Source organism: Nelumbo lutea, chromosome 8 (genome assembly GCF_056320005.1).
Source record: "Nelumbo lutea isolate HS-2025 chromosome 8, American lotus-T2T, whole genome shotgun sequence".
Taxonomy (NCBI): Eukaryota; Viridiplantae; Streptophyta; class Magnoliopsida; order Proteales; family Nelumbonaceae; genus Nelumbo; species Nelumbo lutea.
In genome coordinates, this window is record NC_142691.1 from 34,132,594 (window position 1) to 34,160,409 (window position 27,816).

At 39.0% G+C, this 27,816-nt stretch overlaps 1 protein-coding gene across 15 annotated transcripts in view; it reads right to left on the bottom strand.

Annotated features, from left to right (window-relative positions):
• Positions 1 to 26,797, bottom strand: part of RABA5A (RAB GTPase homolog A5A) — a 39,488-nt gene extending 12,691 nt beyond the window's left edge. The window contains exons 1-5 of one of the 15 annotated variants that reach the window (XM_088956566.1): positions 26,335 to 26,743; positions 20,726 to 20,805; positions 8,946 to 9,010; positions 8,677 to 8,776; positions 8,093 to 8,508 (exon numbers count right to left, since the gene is read on the bottom strand). In XM_088956566.1, the coding sequence (XP_088812692.1) occupies positions 8,093 to 8,432 (340 nt within the window). In that variant the 5' untranslated portion in view covers positions 8,433 to 8,508; positions 8,677 to 8,776; positions 8,946 to 9,010; positions 20,726 to 20,805; positions 26,335 to 26,743. Of the gene's footprint in view, positions 1 to 8,092; positions 8,557 to 8,676; positions 8,820 to 8,945; positions 9,011 to 20,725; positions 20,806 to 26,334 lie in introns of all 15 variants that reach the window. The other 14 variants (XM_088956561.1, XM_088956557.1, XM_088956553.1 and 11 more) reach the window with 14 other exon arrangements.
• Positions 26,798 to 27,816: the final 1,019 nt, after the last annotated feature.

Genomic DNA, 27,816 nt, shown 5'->3' on the forward strand with positions numbered 1-27,816 from the left:
AAAACAAGCCCCACAGACTAGGGATCCAAATGTGAGCATCGAGTATAGAAGGGTCCAAGCAAACAAGATCAAGAGTTTTAAGCAAGGCATAGTCAAGCTTAAAGTCTCTCAAATCTCTCCTAAAACCCAAATTCCAATTTAAACTAGCTGACTACGAGAAAGACAAACCTCTAAATTGGTTCACTTTTAATAAAGAGAGAGGGAATATAGGTAATAGAAAAGGTCCTTGAGGGTAAAGTTACCAATCCAAACATCCTCCCAAAACAAAACTCTATCTCCAGTACACACATCATACCTAATCAGGCTTAAGAATTGGGGAAGAATGCTATTTATAGCCTTCCACGAAGAATTCAAAGTAGCATGTTGAGATACACCTGCATCCCAACCATTACCTACACCTCCATGAATACTTTCAAAGCCTTTTCCTTTCCAAAGGCCATCTCCACAGCCATTTACCCAACTAAGCTATATTCTTGTTCCCTAACTTTCCTAAGCCCAAAAACCCCCTACTCCTTCCTCCTGTACACTAGTTTCCACCTAACCAAGTGATCCTTCTTCCTTCACCAAGCTCCCACAAGAAATCCCTCATGACCTCTACTTTGAATACCTCCCATTGTGGCATCCTAAAAACAATGAGAAAGTAAATTGGAAGACTTGCTAGAGTAGCTCTATCAAGATAATAACACCCCAAAGAGAAACATAGTTTCTCATCCAAGCCTTTTGGGTTAGCTCCTAATGGCATTCCTAGGTATTTCAAAGGCCAGCTAGGACAACCTAAGGACTCTGGTACCTCATCCAAGTCCTCCTCCAAATTTAACCCCACTACACAACTCTTCAAAATTGATGTTCAACTTAGAAACAGGTTCAAACAGATTTACCACCCATTTCAAATTCCTTGCCTTCCATGGGTCTCCAGTCTTACAAAAGACAATTGTCTCATCCACAAACTGCAAGTATGTTACAACAGTTCCCTCTTTACCTACCCTCCAAACTCTAATCAGATCCAACCTATCAGCTCTCAAGATAAGTCTACTAAATAAATCAGCAATCAATGTAAAAAGGAATGGGGATCCCCTTGTCTCAACCCTTTGGAAGCTAGAAAGAAATCTCTAACCACTCCATTAACTAATGCCAAACAGCCTTACATCCATCCAAACCACCTATCCATAATTTCTCAAGGTTTCCAACAGAAATGACCATACCATAAGCTTTCTCCAAATCCATTTTACACATAAATTCCCTCTCCCCTTCCCTTGAAATCCTTCACACACTCATTAGCTATCAAACTTTAACTAGTGATTTGTCTTCCTTGAATAAAGGCCCCTTACAATTGACTTTATTAGATTGGGTAAGGTTGCTCTTAATCTCAAAGACAACACTCTAGCCACAATTTTATACTCACCAGGTTGATGGATCTCCCTTTTTAGGTATCAAAGACTACCCACAAATTTGATTTGATAACTTTCCAACAATCTTGATAAAAAGCCATAGTGAATTCATCTGGTCCTAGAGCTTTAAATTTGTCCATTAAAAATCCTCCCTTATTTCTTCCAACTCGAAGTCCCTTTCCAACAATCTTGCCATTTCAGGGTCCAATCTTGGTCATTATAAACCTTCCACTATAATCCCAACATCCTCCTACCTTTTATAGACTGCTTTGTAATGATTCACCAAACAATTGACAATCTCATCTTGGTTGACCACAACTTCTCCATTCATTTCTAATTTCTCTATGAAGTTCTTTCTTCTACCATTAGCAATTGCATGGAAAAATTGGTATTATCATCCCCTCCTTAATCTATTATGTCTCGATTTTGACTTCAATAAATCCCTTCCCCAAATATAATAATTCTAACAACTCTTCCAAGGACCATCTTAAGCTCCTATCTTCCTCTACAAACAAACCCTATCTTTCCTTATAATCCAATTGTTCAATTTGGGATGTAAAACTTAGTTTCCCCTCCTCCACTCTCCCAAAATGCTCTATTTCACTCTTCAATTTTGCATTTGAACCTTTGAATTTCCCTATGGAACTTTACTCCTTCCCATTAAACTCCAACCACTTCCTCATTCCACCACTCCACCTTATGAATAAAGTTCAAGTGTGTTAGCCACATGTTTTCAAATCTAAAAGGACTAAGACCGCTCAAAAATGTCCTTCCTTCCAAAACTAATCGAGCAATGATCTTAAGCGACTCTTGGCAAGGCTCTAGCTACAACCCTACCCAATGTTCTTCCCATTCAGAGGTGAAAACGAATCTAACCAACTTAGAGCCACTTGAGGAAATTGTAGATTTGAGCAAGTGAACACAGTCTACTAGAGGGGACTCTCAGATAACATAAAGTCATTAAATAAACTCATAAAACTTCTACATATTGGTTGTGACTACTTGATTGGGATTATTTGTTTCATTTGTAAATTTGACCACATTAAAATCACCACCTAAGCACCATGGGCCACTCCATAAACCCCTTGTATCAAAGAGCTCTTCCCACATTTCACCTCTCTCTCTATATCTATTAGGACCATAGACATTCAACAATACCCATGTGAACCCATCTCCTACACTCTTGAATTTCAAAGAGACCAAGAAATGACCTATTAGTTCTTCCATAGACTCCCCACCACCACTTTCATCAACATTATCATTATACCCCCAAATGCCCCCCACAAGGTCACAAAAGACCAGCCTATCCCTTTAGAGTTCCACACACTTCTAACCCATCTCCTATCCCACCAGCCTATCCCAATTCTGCTTCCTTGGTGTATTGACTCTGGGGCTTCTACTCGTGCATGTAATACATTGCAGGGGTTCAGGACAAGCAGAAGACTAAGTGACGGAGAGGTGATTCTTTACTTGGGGACTTCTGCAAGTGTTGCAGCTACAGCCATAGGAATTGTAGAATTGTATTTCAGAGAATGAATGATTACATTAAGAGATTGTCTTTATGTACCCAATTTGAGAAGAAATTTGATTTATGTTTCAAAACTGTGTACAGATGGATATTCTGTTCTCTTTAGTAATATGATTACTATCAAAAGAAATAACAAATTCCTCGCATACGGAGAATTTGATAATGGTCTCTATGTTCTCCATCCTTCTCTGGAAACAAATATAACCGAAACTACGTCGGATTATAATCCCAAGAAAAGAACTCGTGATACAGTCAATCCCACGTGCCTGTGGCATTACCGACTTGGTCACATTAACATAGATCGTATCACAAGGTTGGTAAAGGATGGTCCTTTGGATTTTCTAATTGCAGAAGATCTTCCAACCTATGAATCTTGCTTTCAGTGTAAGATGATGAAACAGCCATTTAACGGTAAGCCTGAAAGATCGACAAGCACACTTGACCTTATACATACTGATGTATGTGGTCCCATGAATGTTAGGACACGTAACCAGCACGTTTATTTCATAACCTTTACCGATGATTACTCACGGTATGGTTACGTGTACCTAATGAGACATAAGTCTGAATCTTTTGAAAAGTTCAAAGAATTCAGACATAAAGTCGAGAAACAGTTAGGGAGATAAATTAAGACCCTTCGATCAGATCGAAGTGGCGAGTATCTCTCTGACAAATTCAGAGACTACTTAAAGAACAATGGGATAGTATCACAACTATCTCCTCTTGCTACACCACAATTAAACGGTGTGTCAGAAAGGAGAAACCAGAATTTATTGGATATGGTCCAATCACTTCTCGTACACTCAGAGCTACCCACATCCTTTTAGAGTTACGCATTAGAGACTGCGATATACGTGCTGAACCGGGTTCCAACCAAATCCATTCTAAAGACTCCCTATGAGCTTTGGACCGGTAAGAAACCAAGTGTAAGACACTTGAAGATTAGGGGTTGTCCGGCACATATTAAAAGAACGAGTGCTAACAAATTGGAATCCAAGACCAGTCGTTGCCTATTTGTAGGCTACCCAAAAGGCTCTGTAGGGTATTTATTCTATGACCCAGGAGAACAGAAGGTGTTCTATAGTCGAAATGCCCATTTCTTGGAAGATGATTACATCCTGAACAATCATCGTCAAGAAGTTGTTCTTGATGAGGAGAGCTCAGGGGTAGTGGGAGATGTCCCACAAGCTTCAGTTAATAACCAACCTAGGAGATCTACCCGGGATTCCAGGCCTCTAGTTCATTACGGCTATGACCAAGAAAGTTACTTGGTGGAAGCCACGACCACGGAAGCTATGTTGAACATAGATTCCTTGAAGTGGGTAGATGCCATGAGAGCAGAGATGGACTCAATGGAGACCAATGGAGTCTGGACTCTATTAGATCCGCCCCCTGGGGTAAAAGCAATTGGTTGCAAATGGATCTATAAGAGGAAGAAGGGCTCCGATGGTAAGGTTGAGACCTACAAGGCTCGTATTGTGGCGAAAGGGTACACTTAAAAAGAAGGAATCAATTATGAGGAAACCTTTTCGTCTGTGGCCATGCTTAAATCCATTAGGATCCTGCTAGCTGTAACAGCATACCATGACTATGAGATTTGACAAATGTATGTCAAAACTGCGTTCCTGAATGGAGATCTTACTGAAGATAGATATTTGTATGCAGCAACCGTAAGGTTTCATAATTGTAGGTCAGGAGCACATGGTATGTAAACTAAACTGATCCATATATGGACTTAAGCAAGCTTCTAGGAGTTGGAACATCCGGTTTGACTTTGACTCCACCTTCTCTATGAGATTTGACAAATGGATGTCAAAACTGCGTTCCTAAATGGAGATCTTACTGAAGATAGATATTTATATGCAGCAACCGTAAGGTTTCATAATTGTAGGTCAGGAGCACATGGTATGTAAACTAAACCGATCCATATATGGACTTAAGCAAGCTTCTAGGAGTTGGAACATCCGGTTTGACTTTGACTCCACCTTCTCTACTTTTGTTTCCTATAGCATCAATATACCTGGACTTTCTTTCCTAAGCAAATCTTTTATTACCTGCCTTTTTTCTAGCACTACCCAAACCTCTAATTCCGGCTTATTATCTTCATAGCAACCCTTCATAAACTCAACCCTCACATATCCACACCCCTACTTTGTACCCTTCCTTCTCTCCCCCCTTGCACTAAACTCTAAATAGGCAGCCACATCAGATTTTAATCTCTCAACCTCCATCAACTTCCTCTTCCTTTGACATTCATTTTCCTTTTTCCCCTTCTTTTTAGCATAAATTTTTAACATTCTTACTTCTTTCAGCTTCAACCCCATCTCCCCTACAAATTCTACCACCGGTTCCTCCCCAATCTCCCTCCACTCCCCCACTACCCGCAGCCACATCAGATTTTAACCTCTCAACCTCCATCAACTTCCTCTTCCTTTGGCATTCATTTTCCTTTTTCCCCTTCTTTTTAACATAAATTTTAACATTCTTACTTCTTTCAGCTTCAACCCCATCTCCCCTACAAATTCTACCACCGGTTCCTCCCCAATCTCCCTCCACTCCCCCACTACCCTCCCTTCCATTTGATAACCATCTTGTTTTTCCAACTCCTCTACAATAGCTTCATACTCTACCTCCTTGCTTAAAAGATCGTCAAAGGATTCACACACCAACTCCCTTCCCTACATTCAGCCTCCTCACTCTGTACTTCAGAATCAGCCTCCACTTCCCTCACAGTACCCTATTGGAGTGCTTCATGCAACGGTTGGGGCTGAAACATGTTTGTTTCAGACACAGAAAACTCATTAGTATCCTTAACCTTACGGACAAAACATACCTGCATATTTCATAACATTTCCACCATGTCTATAATTTTCACAATATTTTCAACATTTCCAACATGTTTCTTATATTTGGATGATCGACATTTCCACCAACACCGACATTTAACCTTGGTACTAACATAGATATTAACAGGATGCAACTATATTAATAGCATTAATATAAGGCATCTACTTTGTGATTTTTGTCACCTAGGTGAGTGCCTTAGTCACCTAGAGAAGTGCCTTTTAGTTTTCGATATATGTTATGTTTACAGTAGTTTTATGGGTGATGCCTTGACAAACAGTCAGGTGAGCTTCATCAGTATACTCCTTGTGTATGTTTACAGTGGTCACTAGTGATAGTTTCGATGACATAGAATATGTGAATTTTTGGACCAAAGAGCTTGAAATCAATGACTTGGATCTCTTATGGTGTTTTCCTGGGATAGAAGCTGCAAGGTCCAAAATAGGTACTTTATATCACAGCGTAAATATATTCTTGGTCTACTACAGGAAACTGGAAAACTTGGTTGTAAACCCATTGATACCCCCCCTCCCCCCCAATCCAAACCAACTTTAAGTTGGACAGCATCAATGGTAAACCTATTAAAAATGCAGAAACACTCATGTCCTTAATCCCCTTTTATCCACAAAGTTCATCCTAGTAGGATGAACATCCATCATTCTCCATTGTAATGAAAAGGTGTAACACTGAAACATAGTTTTCAAGGCGCCAAGGCGAGGCTAGGCGACAGGGGGGCGCCTTGTCGCCTAGGCGATGGATTTTTTTAAGTAAAAATCACATATCCTAGGGTAGTTCTCTAGGTCCCATAACCAACTTTCTTTAATAACTATCCATAATTTTCATAAGAAAATTATAAACTTCATGTTTAAGTCTAGAAAATCAACATATTTATGAGAAGAAAAAGAAGAAAGGAAGTCATTGAGGGTTCAATACAGCAGTTAGCAATGTTTGTGTTGATTAAACCCTAACAAATAAGAAAATAATTAAAAGAAATTAGTTTATAAACACAAAAATGAATATTTTTCTTTAATAATGTCTATTTTATAATTATAATATAAAAAATAACAATATAAAAGTATTTTATTACACAGTATGCAAAACTGCTTGGCAACTATGCACTGGAAGATCCTTCTTTCCTTTTGTCCACTAAGGACATGAAAAGGTGTAACACTAGAAGGTCCTTCTTTACTTTTGTTTTGGATAGATTAGCTATTTGCGCCTATCTGATGCAGAATAAAAAGGATCTCAAATTCAAAATAACAAGTGAATTGTTTAATATTCAAAATTTCAAATTTAAACTTGAAATGCAGAAACTTCTCTTGTTTGTCACCATAGTTGCAGCCAAAAGTCATATTGTCTTGATTTTGGTGATGATATAAAGCCCACTCAATTATGTATTCAACACAGTCAAAATCACACAATTCAGACATGAACTAAGCAAGTTATGGCCAATTTGTGGAGAGATGATGAGTTTGTGGTGGAATTTCCATTTTTTGCATTATTCAATTTTTTTATTTAGAACTCTAGTAGTTTTAGAATTTATTTTGATAAGTATTAGTTTCATTATTATTTAGGGAAAATCTATGATGTGGAAAAGACATGATATCGAAAGAGTTTTGACCAATCAAAACCGACCCATGAATTTTGATAAATAACAACTGAGTGATTACCACGTTTATGATTCTACTTCACAGGTGAAACGTTTTTCCCATATCATATCTTTTACGTATCATAGTCGAACCCTATTATTTAACAGTGGATATGACTTTAAATAGAATGGATTGGCAAAATAGGAATTATGTAGCCAACCCCATATAGTTGGGTAAGGCATGGATGATGATGATGATTAGTTTCATTATTAAAAATTCATTTCAATATTGCAATTAGTCAAAGAGTCCAATTTTAGGAGCTTTTAGCAGTTCTAGTCAGTTTTAAAGTCAAATCAACAATGGATAATGAGTCTCTAGATTATGAAAATAAGCCTATGATAAGCCTATATTATTTCTCTAGATGAGGAGGATGAGAATTGAAATAAAATTTTACCTTTGGCATTGTTTTGTTTAGCTTTTCTGATAAGTTGATTTTTTTAGTTTTACTGCCAAATTTTATTGACAGTGTCAATTCCTTCAAAAAGTTATTAGGTTTTGATTGCTAGAGGAGCTTATGGGATTTCCTTATTTTGTATGTCCATTTTGCATCACTATTATATGGGGAACCTCCTAATTGTGGATTGTAGTGGTGCATGGGATTTCCTTCCTCACTATAAGAAGTGATGTAGCAAGTAACAAGCATCAATAAAAGAAAATATTCAAGGGTTAAACATTGTCCTTACTATGTAGTTCATTAAGCCATCGACCAATGCTATCAAATGTCTGCCGTCTACTGATGTCATAGACCAGCAGAGCCCCAACAGCACCTCTGTAATATGCTGAGGTCACAGCCCTAAACCGCTCCTGTCCTGCTGTGTCCCAGATCTGTGCCTTTATTTCCTTACCATCAATATCCATCTTTTGGGTTTGAAACTCAACACCTATAGTTGATTTGGAGTTCGGGTAGAACTCATCTCTGGCAAATCTTGCAAGCAAGTTTGATTTCCCAACAGCTGAATCACCAATTAAAACAATCTTGAAAAGGTAATCTTCAGTTTGTTCCTCTTCTGTACAAAATGCCATCTTGCAACTACTGTCTATCTTGAAGGACTCTAGAGGACCATAGTTACTGCAGCCAAAGGACACCTTATTTGTGGACCTGGACAGGAGTAGAACATTTACTGTAAAATCTCCGCATCAAGCCCTCCTTCAAGTATTAGAAACATGGTAAAAAAAATATCAGAGAGATAAAACAAAAAATGGAAAATTGAAGCAGGAATGGAGTGTAAATCACAAAAGCTGTACTCAAGAAAAACTCAAGAAATACCTATCCTGCTGTAGATGAAGACCTTAGGGTGTGATAGGACCTGAAACCTTCCACGACCCTGGTACAAATTCCTCTGAAACTCGCTACATGTAGAACTCCACTTGACAACCAGAATACACAGGTGAGGTGCAACAGTATATATACTGCAGAAAGAGGAAGAAAAGAAACAAGCACAAAAAAGGAAACATAAAGAGAAAAGAAAAGCATTAAATACATTTATCAAAAAAAGAAAAGCATTAAATAAATATATTCCAAGAGAAGATATCTACCTTATTTTATGATGTATCACTTCTCCCAAGTGTCGAGGAACAATTCCTCATATAGAATCATCTGTCTAAAGATATAAAAGTAGTTAAATTTTAAAAAAGATGTGGGAAAGTCAAGGCATGTCTACAACTAGACAGGGACCACACAGCTAATGTGTCAGAAATCATTGGACATGATTAAGAAGTCAATGCAAACAGATTTAGAAATACATGCCAAAATGGAGAAACTAATTTGCATAAAGCAAAAAAAAATCTCAATTTGTTAGGCTCTAATTAAGAGACGCAATAACAAAATGATAGAGGTAACAGCTTGAAATTTGCCTATAAAGAATTTGTTCATCTTTAAAAATTAAAAAAAAAAAAAATCAAGGCATGTTCACTCTCAGCATGACAGAAATACGAGTTAGATGGTTCTTAGAAAACAATTATTTCATTGGTGTACCAGTGAAGTTTATCTATCATGTGAGAGTGTGCACAAAGCCACAAGCCTAATAGGTCATGAGTCCCATTAGCAATTAGATGATGATTTTAGTGATTTGAGTTGGTTGGAGACCAGGGGTTAATTTGTAGTTTGAAGTGTTCGTTATTGATTTAAGCTATCTTGTGTTTTTTGTTTCAGAAGTGAAATTCATGTATGTTCCTGTTGTTGAATTTGATGGAGGGGGGGGTGATGGGATTTTATTTGCCTCTGTTCTTAGTTATTTATCACCTATTATTGTACTCTCATTTTTTTTATTTTAAGAAATTTTCCTTTATTGCTAAAAAATTCGCATCAATAAACTGCCTGCATAAGCAGAAGAAGATTTAGAAATCTGTGCAAGTGTTAGGGCTGCAGTGTGCTGGTCTACCTGGGAAGAAAGAAAATTAAGGATCTTCTCAGAAAAGGAGAGAACTGTGGAAGCAGTAATAAAAGTGATTCACATAAGAGTAATTCATTGGCTGAAAACCTTGGATTTGTATGCAGCATTTTCAGTTAATGATCTGACTGGAAACTGGAAGGAAATTGCAGATTCATTCTTAGTCAGGAAGGTTTCAAGCTAATACTGCCCCCCCCCCCTCTTGGCTTTACCAAACTGAACTTTGATGGCAGCAGCATGGGAAACCCAGGGCCATCTGGAATAGGGGGAGTACTAAGGGATGACAAAGGGAATGTGAAATCCATGTTTTCTCGCCCAGTCAGAACAGGAGACTCATTAAGGACTGAGATTTTAGCATCTCTGGAAGGGATTCAAAGGGCTAAAGAATTGCACTTAAACAAGTTGGTTACAGAAGGATACTCTGAGACTGTAGTGAACTGGCTAAAAGAAGACTGTTGAAGATTAATTAATTTTATGATGTTTTTCTTTCATATTTTTTTTTTCATTCAGCAGATTCCTACTTGGAATCAGAGCATCGGCTAGGGTTTCTTGAAGCATTCTCATGCAGCCCTAGATCAGCCAACTACATAAAGTAGTAAAGGGCTGATCGATCTGCTATAGATTGACCAGTTCTTCGAGTTTTTGGTGGGATCTAGACATCAGGAAGGTGATCTACTGTTTGGCATCAAAATCGGGAAGAACTGGAGTACGGGGAAGAGTCCTAGAAAAGTTGGACTCTTTGTTTTTTATCTGATCTTGGGCGCCCAGGTATTGTTAGTTTTCTTTTGATTTTCTGAAGAGGGCGGTTTGGTTTCTGGAATTTCCTAGGCCCCTCAGAGTGATCGATTCACTTTTCTCTCTGTTGGAAGGCGTGGGGAGGAGAGAGATTTCCCTCCAGTTAGGGTTTTCTTCTTTTGGAAGGGTTGGTTTCTGTGTGTGTGATATTAAATTATTTTTTGAAGGTCTCCAATCTATTTTTTCTTACTGTTGAACTGTTTGAAGTAAAATGGAGAGTTGGAATACCGAGATGAAATCTACCGGTATTGTGGGACTGGGTGTTGGAGGTAGTAGTGAAATTTTTGGGTCTGGGATCATTACTACAGTAAAACTTGATGGTACAAATTATTTGGAGTGGGCACAATCAGCTAAGATGGCTATTGGTGCCCGTGGAAAATTAGGGTATCTCATTGGGAGGAGAACAAACCCGATACAGACTCTTCCCGATGGGTGCAAGAGAATTACATGGTAATGTCCTGGCTGTGTAATTCTATGTTACCTCATATTGCAAAAAAAAATCCTATGGGCTAATACTGCTAAGGAGATTTGGGATGGAGTGACTAAAACCTAATCTCATAAGCAAAATGAAGCCAGAGCCTATCAGTTAAGAAATCAGGTGATAAGTATGAAACAGGGAGAAAAACCTCTTGCTGTCTATTTCTCCATGCTGAAAACCCTATGGCAGGAAATAGATCACTTAGAAATTGTGGTATGGGAAAGTGTAAATGATGCAGCAACTTATCACAGACTGGTAGAGAGGAAATAGGGTTTTTGAGTTCTTAGTAGGGCTGAACCCTGAATTTGGCATTGCTAGGCATAATATTCTTTCTAGGGAGGGTGTGACACTCTCTCAGGCCAATGCTTTTGTCTCTGGAGAGGAAAATAGGAGGAATGTAATGCTGAGACAGTCTGGGATTGACCAGTCGGCTATGGTTGGTACAACAAAACCTAAACCGAATGGAGACAGGGGGAGTAGTGAGACTAGAAGGGAAGATAAGAAGGACTTGGTGTGTGATTATTGCAAGAAGCCTAAGCATACCAGGGACACTTGTTGGAAGCTTCATCCAAATCTTATGCCTGCTCGGATAAGAAACAATAAGGGAAATGCAAATGTAGCCACTACAGGAGACTCTTCAGCCCCTCTCTCCCAAACTGATTGGGAATCCATTGCAGTAGCAACAGTGAGAACAGAATTGGAGAGGTTTGGACAGCTTATGAGTAAGAAAGATTCACCCAGCTCTAGCCTTCCAGATGGACAGTGGAATGCAAGAGCCAACTACACCACTTCCTTTGCACATACAGGTAGTTCATATGCAACTGCAAATCTTGCATCCACTTCAGGTAAGGAGGGACCTCCCTGGATTATAGACTCAGGAGCATCTAAGCATATGACTAATGCCCCTACCATTTTCAGTTCCTATCAGTTGTGCTCTGGTAGAGACTCAACAGATGGTTCACATATGCCCATTGCTGGGAAGGGGACAGTTAGAGTGACCAATGATATAACTCTGTCTTCTGTTTTACATGTCCCTAGACTTCATACCAACCTACTGTCTATTAGTTCTTTGACAAAAATTTGAATTGTCCTGTGACCTTTCTTCCTGGTAAATGTGTTTTGCAGGATCTGGAGTCAAAGAAGATGATTGGGAGTGGTCGTGAGGTGAATGGAGTCTACCTTCTGGATGAGATTCCGAGACATCAGAGCCATCATGTTAGCAGCAGCAGTAGTAGTGGGTCAGAGTCAGTGAACCAGATTATGCTTTGGCACAATCGCTTGGAACATCTTTCTTTTAGTTCATTGAAATGTCTTTTCCCAAAGTTGTTTGAGTCTTTTCAATTATCTACTTTGGAGTGTGAGAATTGTCAGTTAGGAAAGCATTGTAGACAATCTTTTAAACCAAGTAATAAAAGAAGTACTTCTGTTTTTAATATTGTTCACGCTGATGTATGGGGGCCATATCAAATCCCTTCCGTGGGAGGATTCCGCTACTTTCTCTTGTTTGTAGATGATTATACACGATATTCTTGGATATATTTGATGAAATCACGTGATGAGGTTCCTAACTTAGTACGACAATTCCACCAAATGGTTCTCACACAATTTGGAATGAGAACTAAGGCTTTTAGATCAGATAATGCCAGAGAGTACATTGAGAAGGACCTGACCACGTATCTCTTAGAACATGGTATAGTTCAATTGAGCAATTGTGCATATACACTACAACAGAATGGAGTTGCTAAGAGGAAAAACAAACACATTGTGGAGGTGGCAAGGAGTCTTATGGTGTGTGCTTCAGTTCCTATGCAGTTCTTACAGTCGTGCATTTGTTTAACTGTGTTCCTTTACGAACTTTGGGGTTTAAGGTGCCATTTAAGCCTTCTTTTTCCAGATGGAGAGATATTTCATATACCTCCGACGGTTTTTTGTTGTGTTTCTTTTGCTCACATTCTTGGCCCTCATCGCAAAAAATTGGATCCTAAGGCCAAGAAATGTGTTTTTCTTGGGTATGCTCAGAACCAAAAGGGGTATTGCTGTTATGACCCAATGTTGGGGAGCAGATTTGTCACTATGGATGTTACCTTTTTTGAATCCACATTCTTCTTCTCAAGTGGTTCTCCTTAGGGGGAGAGTTTTGGGGAGAAGAACTCACAATCTGTTCCTCTTCCTATTTTTGTGGTGCCTCCATCAGTTCAGCCAGCACCTGCACCTCCAGTTTCATTACCTGAGCCACTACGGGCAGCCTCACAGCAATATCATGGCCCTTGTTCCAACTTGATGTCAAAAATGCTTTCCTCAATGGTGACTTACAGGATGAGGTATATGTGGACATTCAACAGGCTTTTATGAAAATGTTGGTAAAGGAAAGGTGTGCAGACTCAGAAAATCTCTGTATGGACTAAAATAGTTACCTAGGGCTTGGTTTGACAAGTTCAAAGGGGCACTCATCCGTTTTGGATACACACAAACACAGTCTGATCACACCCTCTTTGTGAAGAGAAGAGATGCTCTGGTGTCAATTCTGATTGTGTATGTGGATGATATAGTGGTGATAGGAAATGATCTAGAGGAGATTGATGATCTCAAAAAATCATTACAGCAAGAATTTTATATCAAAGATCTTGGTGAGCTCAAATACTTCTTAAGGATTGAAGTTGCAAGATCCAAGCATAGGATCTTCATTTCATAGAGAGTATGTACTTGACCTACTGCGAGAGACTGGGAAGCTGGGGACCAAACCAGCACACTCCTATTGATCCAAATCACAAAATTAATGGTGTGGATGGTGAATTGGTAAAGGATGTGAGGAGATATCAAAAAATGGTGAGTCGACTGCTATATTTGTGTATGACACGACTAGATATTTCTTATGCTGTCAATGTTGTGAGTCGGTACATGCATGTACCTCGGGTTCAGCACTGGAAAGCTATTGAGAAAATACTTGCATATCTAAAAAAGCACCCTGGCAGAGGCATTATTTTCTCAAATCATGAGAATCTGAAGCTAAAATCCTATATAGATGCAAACTGAGCAGGATGCTTAGATTACAGGAGGTCTACATCAGGAGTGTGTACCTTTGTAGGTGGAAACTTGATCTCCTAGAAGAGTAAGAAGCAAGTGGTTGTGGCAAGGTCAAGTGCAGAGGCTGAGTATAGATCCATGACTCATGGTGTCTCAGAACTTATTTGGGTTAGATCTCTTTTGAGTGAGATTAGGGTGAAAGCAGAGGAACCTATGATGTTATACTATAACAATCAGGCTACAATCAATATTGCCCAGAATCCAATTCAGCATGATAGGACAAAACATATTGAAGTTGATAGACACTTTATAAAAGAAAGGGTAACAACCGGAGAAGTTTGTTTGCCTTATGTCTCTTCAGAGTTGCAGCTGGCTGATGTTCTCACTAAAGGGGTGGCAAAGAACAAGCTTGAACATGATCTACGCAAGTTGGGAATGTGTGACATTTACTCCCAACTTGAGAGGGAGTGTTGAAGATTAATTAGTTTTATGATGTTTTTCTGAGTAGATGTTTTATGTTAGTTGTTAGATAGGAGGTGGGGACCACAGTAGTTATGTGAGTTCAAATTTTATTATGTTTTTGAGTGTTATATATGCTGTTTTATGTTTTGCTGCCCTATAAGGGCATAGTTGTCTTTGTACTGTTCTATTATTTTAGTATAAATAATAAGTAAAGGGGGCGGCCAGATTATTGCTCTCTTTTCTTTTCAACTTCTCTTCTTCTCTTCTTCTCCTTCTCTTCCTTCTCTCTTCAAGAAACTACTTTCTTTCATATTTTTTTTAATTCAGAAGATTCCTACTAAGACAACTCAAGACTCTGGAGCTACAGCAATGAAAAAAGGAAATATAAATGGCTGACCAAGGACATGGAAGTTCGATGCACATGGATAAAAAGAAATGTTAATTCTTTCATGGATTATCTAGACAAGGGGTGAATAGGAATTCTATTTTTTGGGCTCAATTGTAACTGTTGTTGTATTTTGGGTGACAGTTGTGGGGAGTTAAGTTATTTTAGCTCCCCTTCCATGTACTCCTTTTTTAATCATTTAATGAAATCTCTGTTATTGATCAAAAAAATATATATGATTGCAAAACGGACAAAAACACCTAGCTGTGAATTGTATCTATTTTCTATTAAACGATGTCCCCAGAAAGTAATCTCGGTATCTATAAAACACTTATCTAAACTAAAATTCCAAATAATAGTCATAAGGAGATTTACATAAAACTCATTCAATTAAAGAAAAAATCAACAGATATATAAATCAATAATAGATATATAATGACACCCCCTCTGCAAGCATGCAAAACTTACCTAGATCTAAGATTATCAAAGGCTTATACTAAAAGATTGTATCCTTGAGAACTTTTGACATATATAAAATTAATCAAATTGGGGATATGATAAACAGGTAAAGAAATTGATAACAGAATAGGCTACTACACCTACTTTCCATGTATGTACAATGTTCAAACCAATTAAAATTAAAAGTAGAACTTAAACTTTACATGTATATAACAAAGCTAAAACATTGATTAAAAATCATACCATCAATACAGACAGTTTTACTGATCAAAAGCAATGCTAGAAATATGTTTTGGTAAAGGCATTAATGGAAATATGTTACTGGCTGAAAACTTGTAATCCAACCAAAACTACAAGCTAATTAAGGCTTACCAAGAAAAAGGGGAAAAAAGTCATCATAAAGAATGTAAATTTCTCCTTACATGGTCTCCTGTGATTGTAGCAGTTGCTTTGCTCAACAATATTAAAATACAGAGCTATAGAAGTTATATGAGCAATAAAACATGTGCTCCATACATACTTTAAAGCTATTTACCAATATAAGAAAATTGTAACTTTAAATATCACTTTTAGAGTTACAATATTTGCAACCACTTCAACTAATATCCTCAAGATGATAATGGCTAATTCAGAAAAAGCAGCAACCAACATTTCACACTGAACGGATACAAAGATCATGGCATTCACTTCTTGTATCTTGTTTGTATCTAAACAGATTTGATGCAGTAAACCTGACTTAGGATTCAATGGTTGTGCCATGGTTGCCTAGAATTGGCAGCCGGTGTTGTCAAAGAAGGGTTGCCCAAAACAGTGGGCCAGGCTATAATGGTTGCAGGGTTCATCTAAATAATCCTTTGTTGAAACTGTGAGTTAGGATCTGGCCAATAGGTATTGTCAACTTTGTAGTGTGGCCTCTACCATGTGCATTGTCACTAGTTCTAAGGTGGTGGAGGAAAGAAAATGCTTCAAGTGCTGTTTAGTGGGCTGCTTTGTGGAAGAAGTGGGACATTGTAATAGGGCTGCAAATCAGATACCTGATTTGAAGAATTTAAAAAATTACTAACCCAAGCCCGTCCAAGTTGCACCCCTAGATTGCAGGCAGGTGGTAAGTTGGGTGGTCCAAAAAATGGGGAAACACCTCAGTGATGAGGGTCAAACATCTAGTACGGGTTCTTTTCCTCTTCATCTTTCCCTTGAGCAGGGAAGCAGACACATCCAAGGTCTCTCAATGGTGTAGGTGTGCTACTAAACTACTGGAGCTTGTGTGCTGGAGTGTCCAATAATGACACTGAAGAGGTGGAAGACAATAGGTTCCTGTGGCTACGTATATATGGTCTTTCCCTCTTCTTATGGAACATAAAAATTATTAGAATGATGGTAGGGGTGCAACTTGGGCAAGCTCGTTTTGGGCTTTTGTCAAACTTTGAATGGACCTGACCTAAAGGCCTGAGGCTAAAGCAGTGTAAAATGCTAACTTGGTCCAACACAAGTTGGACCCCTAAGCAATGGACAAATGCTGTGGAAGGTTAGTGGAGATGCACAATTTAGATAAAGCGATAATCCACTATGAATGGGTTGGGTTAAGGTCAAAATCCACCGTACAGATGCAGTTCCATCTAAGGTTTGTGTGGTGGTGGATGAGATTGTCATTTGGCCAAAGATTCTTTCCAAAGTCTCAGTAAATCCTAGCACATGGAGTATGAACAATCCTATTTCATTTATGGAGGGAGCTCATACATTGAATCCTGAGGATGAAATCTATATTAAGTTATTAATGATCACCTACTGGCTGGAAAGGCACTATGGACCAGAGGCCACTAGAGCAGGAGAAGATGGACAGACAATAGGAAGATCTTTGCCCCCTAGTTCAGGTGGAGGACATGGTTTCATCATCATTAGAGAATAAATGGTGATGATCAAAGATCAAACAGTGATTCATGTGGACATCATCAAATTTCTGCCAGGTCAACAAAGAGATAGGAGGATAGATCGCCGTAAAAAAGATATTCAAATTTCAAAGAAAAGGTAAGAGTTTCTAGTGAGATGCTTGGAGATAGGCAGAAGTCTCTTTAAGGAATGCATTTATGCATCTTCAAATTGTTCACTCCAGCATCTGGTAGGTGCCTAACCCCCCAATGGTCTCACCTAATGAAGGTAGGAGCATCCAATAGAGAGTCAAGGGTGCAACATGAGGGGGGAAATGGTACAAATATAAGCTAGGTGAGACAAACATTAGTTTGGCCACAGGTTGGTAGGTCTAGACCAGCATACCAACAATGGGAGAGTTTCAAGGGACCTAGGGCTAATCCTTTGCCAATTCAAAGACATAGGAGGTATTTCTATTAGAAACACACCTTTGAGCCCAAATCTGCCTTGACAGGACTAGTGGAGGTCACAAATTGTATCCATAGGTAAAGAGCCAGCAATGACCACCTCTAGTAGAGAAGGAAAGGAGTTAGAGGAGACTCAAGCGGGGATTTTAGGTGAAACTCTGTTTGCCAAAAAAGCCCACTTCATGGGTCACAACAATAGATACAAGGCAAATAAAGTGTGCTCAATGGCGGTGGTAGGGGAAGAGTAGCTAGAGAAATATGCATTAGCGGCCTCCCACAACAAATCTTTGAGTGTCTAGTCCAGTGTTTTAAAAGCGCAAGGGCCAATTTGCGCTTGAGGTGCAAAGTGCAAGGCAAGGTGCGCGCCTTTTTAAGCAAGGTGCAAAATTACAAAAAAAAGCTAAAAAATAAAAAAAAGTCAGAAAATTCAAAAAAAAATGCAAAAAAATATCAAAAAATATTAAACATAATGTTAATAAAAAATATAAACTTAAGTTTCAAAATAAATGTTTTAAAAACCTATTATCTAAAATTAAAATACACAAACATAACATGTAAAGCGTATTCAAATGAAAATTTAAAAATAAAAGCAAATATATAAAGCATTTTCAAGCATGTAAAACCCACAATCTCTTTTTTACCTTAATTGCATTGCTCCAAGTAGCTAATGTGATGTAAAACATATTGCATTCTTGATTCTATGAGTCGCCTTTGTACCACGCCCCTCGAGGCAAGCTCCGAAAACCCCCTATTTGCTAATGTTGTTCATTTATTCATTTTTTTTATCAGCAAAAATCTTGTTTTTTAATTAATAACAAAGAAAAAGTTACAATCAGTATTCTTGATTCTATGAGTCACCTTTGTACCACGCCCCTCAAGGCAAGCTCCGAGAACCCCCTATTTGCTAATGTTGTTCATTTATTCATTTTTTTGTCAGCAAAAATCTTGTTTTTTAATTAATAACAAAGAAAAAGTTACAATCAGTTACAACAGTTATAGGTTGCAGAAAAGCATTAATCTAATCTGCAACCACATACAATCAGCTACAGTTCTGCCCAGTACAAGGTAGATCTATTTGCCCCCTTTTTTGTTAGGGTATCCGCCATCCCATTTGCATTCCGTTTGACCCAACCAAACTGAGAGTTGATCCTCCTTACAAGTATGTCAACAATGTTGTTCATTCATTCATTGCAATAAAATATCTTCTTAAAAGACAATGAAAGTTATAAAATCATTATTTTTTATGTGAGAAATAAGAATTTCAGACCCTAACATAGACTTCTTTGGGCTTGCCTCGAGGGGCGTGGTTGAGGGTCCGAGGGTAGAACCCCCGACCCAGCCGTTAGACTAAAAAACAAAGCAAAAAGCGCAAAATTTTAAAAAGGTGCACGCCTGGGCTGAGGCGCAAGGCGCATCAGTCCCACGCCTAGGCGCACCAGGCATGCGCCTTTTGAAAGGGGTGTGCCTAGGACCTGGGCGAGGCGCATACCCCAAAATGCACCTTGCCTATGCACCTAGGCACGCCTCAATCACTGGTCTAGTCATTTGTGAGGCTGAGCCAGAAGGGGGAGATCATAGTTGATAAGCACCCCTACTGTGGAGGTGGTGCTTGCTCAAATGTTGCACTAAGGAGCAGGCTCTACAGGACAAATACAAATAGTGATTCATTAGGAGATGTCTAAATTCTTACATTAGGAGAATTCCTCAAGGTGTCATTCATTGCCTTGGAAGACACCACATGATTACCAGTCACTATCAAACAAGAAATTCTTAGTGGATGATGTCTAAATTCTTACATTAGGAGAATTCCTCGAGGTGTCATTCATTGCCTTGGAAGACACCACATGATTACCAGTCACTATCAAACAAGAAATTCTTAGTGGAGGAGGGAAGGAAATGGCTAAGCCGAGTGAGGGCTAACAAAAAAAATTGACAGACACTCCAGCTGCCTTGGGGATTGATTGATAAAGCGGGGGATAATGTGCCTTTTTGTCAAGGGATAGGAGGGGAGGAGGCACATAAATTTTGTTTCTTTGATAAAGTTCAAAACAGTTTTATGGAGTAAGGGTTCTCTATTCCAGGAGAAGGATTGTTTGCGCATTCATTGGGGCCTGATATGGTGCTGCTATAGGAAAGTAAACTGGAGAAAATGGAAGCTGGGGTGGTGAAAAGTGTTTGGGTTTCAAGGACATGTGATTGGAGTTGCAAAAAGGTAGCAAACGTTGTTGGCAGTATCTAGTAATTTGGAATATGTCGAAGTTCTCTCTACTGGGTTTCTTCATTGGGGAGCACACTCAATGTCGATTAACAAGAGGTTGGGAGATGGTTTCAAGTGCTCGATTACTGTGGTTTATGGCTCTGATGTAGATAGCATCATAGCCCCAAACCTGGTTTCTGGAGAGAGCTCAATGACATTAGGATGAAATGGAGTAAACCTTGGTGCACTGGTGGCTACTTCAATGTAGTCCAGTTTTCCTTCAACATAAGGCATAAGAATTATGCCTACCATGTTGGGTTTTCTGCCCCTGGGCAAGGCTTTTACATGGTTGAACAATCAAGATGATGCCGTGTTCATGTGTTGGTGAAACTTGATGGGTTCTTAGTGTCAATTGACTAGGAAGACCATTTCTCCAATTATCTCAAATTTCCCTCCCCAAGCCATTGTTTGACCACGTGCTGATTGCATTTATAGGGGACCTCTAGATAAAATAATTCCTTTCAGATTTGAAAATTTATGGCTGTATGCTTAAAAGGCATTTTAGGTATCAGGCCTGGAAGTGTCCCTCCAGGCAAGGTGCACTCAAAATGCCCTGAGGCACTCTGGAGGTGTGGATGCCTTTGAAGCTTACACCTCAGATGCATAAGGCATACACCTCAATTGCCTTTTGCATAAATGTTTGCCTCTGATACGCCTCATGCACCACATGCACACATCAAGAAAGAAAGAAAGAAAAGAAAAGAACAGCTGAACAAGAACAAGAATAGAACACCTTTCCCTCTTCATGAGGCTTTTGTGCTCAAGTGAACCAATGCCCCATGCCTCCAGGTAGTAGGATGCCTCACATCTCACCTACACATTTTAAAATATCGGTAATGAACACATAGGTTTTTGGATTGGAGTCTTTGGAGATGTGTTTGGTGTGTGCAAGGTGGAGGGCTGAAGCATGCACATTATTGTCAGTTCCAGTCAAAACAGAGATGAAACAATAGAGAAACACGATTTGGTTGTATGTTACTATGCCACACGCCCAGAAAGAGATATATTTATATATTGTGTAAATGGACAATCTTGTCCTTGCAATAATGATAAAATACAGCAATAAATTACAATATTAACCCCCATCTTCTCTACAATTATTTCTAAGAAACTGTGGTTTCTGTAAAGAGATTTAAAAGTGTGGATTAAAAAATAAAATGTGCAATCTTTGGCAATGAAGGAAGCCTACTTGAAAACTATCAAAGAGGTGGATAAAAAATAGGAAGCCATGGGGCCATGGGAAGAGGATGGGAATAGAAGAAGAGAAGCAAATGTTTGATAAAGTAGCACTCCTGGAGGAAGTTAAATGGAGACAAAGTGCCCATTGGAATGGTTCAGGGAAGGAAATAGCAACTCTTGCTTCTTTCACAATACGGCCAATGCCAAATATAGAGAGAATTCCATTTTGTATAAAGAAGAGTTTAAGAGAAGTCCTCTCTAGAAGGCCTTTCTTTTGCCCAGCTATTTATTAGATACTCAAGGTCAGAGGCTCATAGCTGGAAGTGCTATTTGAGGAGGAAGAAGTTTGAGAAGCCTTCAAGCCCATTGGATAGGGGGATAAGGCTCCAGATTATGACAATTTCATGGTGGAATTCTTTAACAGGTGTTGGGCTATCTATTATTAAATAAGATATTTTGAAGGTCTTTGTGGACGTCCATTCTTCCTCTTCAAAGGCATATCTGGAAGCACTGTTTGAGGAGGAAAAAGTTTGAGAAGCTATCAAGTCCATTGGGGAGGGGGATAAGGTTCCAGATTTTGACAACTTCAGGGTGGAATAAGGGGTGTTGGGTTATCTATTATTAAATAAGATATTTTGAAGACCTTTTTTGGACTTCTTAGGATTATTATGAGTTTAGAGTCTATAAATATGTATGGACATTTTACACAAAAAGCAACGAAGTTTATGAGTTTTCTTCAGCTTATGCCAACTATGGTGAGTGATTCCCATGCCCTAGAGTGGTTATAGGCACCCTGTGAATGATTCCAGGTATTTTCTCTTCTTTCTATCCCTATTTTCTCTCTTATTCCTTCAAGAAGCCATTACAGCCATCAACAGCAATTCTAATATAGCTCAACTACAAATCAGCATGCTGACATTTTTTTTTTATTAATATTAGCATGCTGATATTAACCAAGTGTATTGGGAGTCCTCAACTAGTTTGAAGTGGTGTCCAGTTTGAACATCAACCTCAAGAAGAGTACAATCATCCCAATGGGGCAGGTGGACCACTTGAATCAGCTTGTGGCAATCTTGAATTGCCAAGCCTCTCAGTTGTCTGTCAAATTCTTGGGTTTGCCTTTAGGACCCAGATGTAATTCCTAAGCTATTTGGGAGCCTATCCTTGAAAGCATTAAGAGAAAGCTAGCCAGTTGGAAAGCCAAATACCTCCCAAAAGGTGGTAAGGTTACTTGAATTGAAAGTGCCTTGGCAAAAAAACTTGTGAGGTTGCAGCAGGATTTCCATTGGAGATGTTGGAAGGCTAAGGATAAAATTTACTTGGTGAGTTGCGATGCTGTTTTCTCGCCCAAATATGGTGGACTTGGTTGTTACTAGGGTGAGAACATTAGTGCGGCTTTTCCTATGTAAAGCGGTTCTGGAGGTTCTCAGTTGAAAGGGAAAGTTGGTGAAGATCCTTAGTTTCTGCTAAGTTTGGTTTCAGGATGGTGATAGGAACTCAGGTGCCGTACTCTTGTTTTATGGTTGCTCACTTTGGAAGGGTATTGAAAGCTGATTTGATACATTTTCAGCTGGCCTTGGCTTCAAGCTTGGGGATGGCGGTAAATACAGGTTTTGGTCTGATACCTGGTGTGCTCATTTGCCTCTCCAAAGGCTCTTTCCCTTGTCTTTTTTTCTCTGGCTGAGGAGCATTGTTGGTTTTTTTTTTTTTTTTTTTCATCAATAACAGAAAATTTTCACTAAAAATATGAATCAAGGAGGGGAGAGGTAAACTGTCTTAACTCTCCCCCAAAAAGATACAACATTACAATGTAGCCCAAAGCAACTGATTCCTTCCCACCCCTTGTTTGGAAAGTGCATCGGAAAATGAATTGGCACTTCCCCACCCACTGCAATTTCACCTCCAAACCCTGAGTCAGCCACTTGCAAAGTCTTCATTCATTCAGGTAAGTCCACATGCCATCATCTTCCTTCCCTAACCAGCTTATTACCACTTTAGAGTCTCCTTCAATAATCAGGCTATTGACATTTAGCTCCTTAGCCCTTTTCACACCCTCCATCAATGCCATAATTTCTGCTTGCAGTGAATTGCACCAATTGGGCCTAAAAACAAAGCTATGACTACCTTCCTCTAACCTAAAGACTCCACTAATCCCTAATGGTTCAGGGTTACCTTCACTGATGTGATCAAAGTTTAACTTGATAAAACCTGCACAAGGCAGATCCATAGCGGATGAGCAGCACTTCTACTTGGAGCTAAGACCACCACTTCCTTACAGTTATTCAGCAGGGACTCTATGTGAATGTCTTTAAAAATCTCCACTGTTTTTACCCAATGAACCACTCTAGTAGTGATTGCCTCTCTGCTTCTCTCTTTTTCAGCAAAAATTCATTGGTTTCTTTCCTCCCAGACTGCCTAGCAAACCATCGCTCTTGTACATCTCCACAATATTCCCCTCCTCTTCTTTGTCCTGCTACCCGCAGAATAGTCAAAGAGGCTTTATAGATTCGGAGAGGGAATCCACCTGCAACCAAACGGAGAAAGAAACCAATACCAAATAGAAGAAACAAAAGGAGAGGAGATTAATAAGTGGTAGCAAGACTCACCATTGGCTTTAGGAAGAGTAAACCAGTTCGGAGACAAGCACCAAAAAGGCTTCTTTCTTTGAAGTAGATCACAAGTGTTTATTTTTTCCAAAAATATTTCCCAGCAAAGTACCCCAACCCTTGGCAGGACTGGTTTCCCACACACTTCTTTTAACAAGGAAGGAGAGCCCAGGACTAGAAGAAGGTTGACTTAGGCTTTGAAAAAAGAAGCACAAGTAAATGAACCAAAGGAGGAAAGGGTCCAAATTCGAGAGTCCAATTTAGAGAGGTCCAAGAGAACCTTTTTTAGAATCTGAAACAAAGCCAAGACACTATCAACATCTAACTCTCTGAATCCCCATCTAAACCTCAAATCCCAATCAAGCTAAGGGCCCATGCCAGGAGAGGATAGAAAAGTAGAAACAAGTTCATTTTTGTAATTGGAAAGGGAGAACAAAGATGAAAATTGATCTTTAAGCAAAAAATCCCCCACCCACAAATGTTCCCAAAACCTTACCAAATTCCCAGAACAAAGGTTGTACCTCACCAAGGATAGGAAATACGGAAGGATGGCATGAATAGCTTTCCAAGGCACCACACTAGTTTCTCAAGCCCAAACTCTTGCATCCTAGCCATCAGTTGCTAGCCCATGGATGCTTAATATTCTTGTCCATCAGTAGCCTCAACAACCATTTTCCTAGCAAAGCCATATTCCTCTTCTAGATGTTCCCAATCCCTAAGTCACCAAACTTTCTACTTCTACTTACCACTTCCTATCTAACCCTATGATCCTTCCTTTCTTCCCCATGTTCCCACAAGGAATCCCTCATTAACTTCTCAAGGCTTCTACAAATCCCAACAAGAATCTTGAACACTGAAAGAAGGTAGACAAGCAAATTGGCCAAGGTTGGTTTGATCAATGTAATTCTTCCACCCAAAGAAAGATAATTCCTCTTCCAAGAGGCTAATCTTTTTTTAAACCTATCCACCACTAGGCTCCAAAAACTTGCATTTCTTGAGTTTCCTCCCAAGGGTAACCCCAAGTAATTCTTTGGCCACTGAGATACTTCACAGCCCAAAATAGTTACACACTCTGACACCTCTCTTTCATCCATATTGATCCCCACCACTCAGCTCTTAGTTGTTTAGTTGTTTAGTTGAAAAAAGCCATCGTAAACCCATCTAGACCTGGTGCTTTAGTTGTTTAGTTGTTTCACCTTCAATCTCTAACTTAGAAATGAAGTTTTTCCTCCTATCATTTGCTAGAGCATGGAAGAACTTTGTATTAATATCCCCTTCCTTTTATCCAATTCTGTATGGACTTCTATCCTTAACTTATTTCTTCTTTAAACAAGATGTCTCCAATGCCTTCCTTAAGGTCCCTCTCTCCTGCTTTTCCCTTTTTCCAAAGGTTCCTTCAACTTCTTTATTGTCCAAGATCTCAATTTGATCAATTACCACTTGGCTCTTGCTTTTTTTCCTCTAGTCTCCCAAACTATTGTATGTTCCAATCCTTGATTTTTGTTCTCAACTGTTTTATCTTCAGACGGAACTTCATACCCTCCCAGTTAACCCTTGGGTTATTTGTCCAGCACTCCCTAATTTTTTCTTTGAATCCTGGGTGATAAAGCACATATTCACAAACTGGAAAGGAGATGGACCCCTTCCCCTTAAATCGTCCTTGGACAAAGCGATTGGCCAATGATCAAAAGTTATTCTTGGTAAAGCCTGCCAAGGAGCATTGTTTCATCAAGGACTGCTATGAACAGATTGGAAATAATGTAGTTTGGGGCTACCAAATTCAGAAGGAATGCAAACAACTGGGAGTTGGAAGAGCTGAAGAGGTGGAGAGACTGCTGGAATTGAAAGATCCACCTATTTTATTGCCATGGGAAAGGGTATCTCGTGTTAACTATTTTGAATTAGTCCACCATAATTCCACAAGGAAAAATTGCGGGAATCAAATATAAATAACACAGTTAAAATAATTCTTAATAGAATCCTCTGAAACACTGCTTAACCCAGAAATTCAAGCAATAGATAAAACGAGAAAGAAAGATCACAATATGAGACATAATGAAATTATCTTGACAGAGTTCTGTGAAACCTGAATTGAACAAAAAGGTACACTGGAAGGTCTTCTAAATAGTTACTGTGAACACTAAACCCGATGCCACTGATAAGCATTATACATCTATAGCTATACTTATATGAAATTAAGCCAGAACAGAAGCATAGACTTCGGAATAGAAGGAACAAAAAAGAAGAAAGCAAAGGTAAATAGTCCTACCGATTAGCCAATCAAAAGAACTAGAGATTTTCTTTTGAGGCAGAGAAAGCAAGTTGAAATCAAACTAAGCAAGTTCTCCAAACCAAAAGAAAAAACGAGGGTAACCTAACTAAAATCAAAAGTGAAGCCGTTTGAATCTCCATTCAAAGACAAAAAACGGAAACCACAAAAAACCAGAACCAATGGAACAGATCAATGCATTTTTCGTTGTATAAGAAATTAGAAAGAAAATAGATCAATGGAACCAGATCTTAAGAAGAGTGAGCATTATCGAGCCAATAACCTTACCCGGCAAGATTGTGAAACAGGACTCTCTTAAGAACTAGATCTGTCTGAACCTGCTGTTCAGTGCCGCAGAAAGACTGTGATGAAGAAACCAGATCTTGAAGAAGACCCAAAGAGAAAGAACTAATAACTTCATCCGGCGATCATCAGTGAAACAGGGATATGTCAAGAACTGGATTTGTGAACAAGGCCTTGCCGTTCTGTGCCGTAGGATAATATCTCTGCCGGTGAATCCTTCTCAGTTCAGTGCCGTTGGGAAAAGAACAACGAGACACTCTTAACGGTCATAATTCCCAATTTAGGGTAGGGAAGAGATCCCCTGTTTTGAAGGTAAATCGATTCACTCTTTCTTATGATATCAGGTAGCAGGTTTAAGATAAAACGGTGGTTCACAGGTTCACTTTGATTTTTCATTTTACAGGGAAGTAAAATTCAATAAAACCGCTCAAAAAAAATCAATAAAACCGCTGGTTTCTACTTTCTAGTTTCTACTTAATTGCTTTGGCACCGATTGGACTTGTTGTATCTAGGGCTGTTCATGGGTCGGGTTGGGTCAGTTTACTGCGGTTTTTCCAATCGATCCGACTTGATCGGGTTACCTGACATAGAAATTGAAACTGACCCAATATTAAGCAAAACCGACCTGGTTGGTTTGAGTCGGGTTGGGTCGATTTGGGTCGGTTTCGATTCTAAGTTCATCCCTGTGATAAAATCTTGCTAATTTTAAAAACAATCATAAATTGAACATCATTTCAGCCATCTCCTATGATAAAAATTAAATGAAAAGTTAATCACAAAAGTTGTTCATTAATCACTATTCACTAATCCAAAGTTTCTTGCAACCATTCAAAAACTAGGTGCCCTAATGGGCTTTAGAACTTCATGTTTGAACTAGGAACTAAGTCGGTTCAGTTCATAAAAACTGGAACCGACCCGAATCATCGATTTAGGAATTTGCACAACCCGAACCGACCCGTACTGATAAAAACCCGGCCAACTCGGGTTGGATCGGTCCGGATTGGTCAGTTTGGTCGGGTTGGGCCTTCTTATGAACATCCCTAGTTGTATCTTCCAACTTTGGACTAGGCTTGGATTTAACAATAAAATAAGAACTTGACCCAATTTACTTGTGCTTAGTCCTTTACTGAGCTTCAGCTTAAACCTAGCCCAGATTAACTAAACCCAAGCCCACTTTACCTTTAATCATTTATCCATCCACGCATATATGTATGTACTTTGTGTATAAGAAATATTGTTAGTTTATATTTAATTATTTTTGTAGTAAGGCACAAAATATTTGTTTAAGTCCCAAAATCTTCTTCAGGCAGAGATTCAAGCTCATCCCAACTATATGAGTAAACTGCGTGATTTTATTTCTATCATTTTTAAAATCATATCATTGTTAAATTATTGGTGCTTAAACTATTTTTGGGTAAATTACAAAGACCCCCCTATACTATGGGGTCTATGATAAAGACCTCCCTG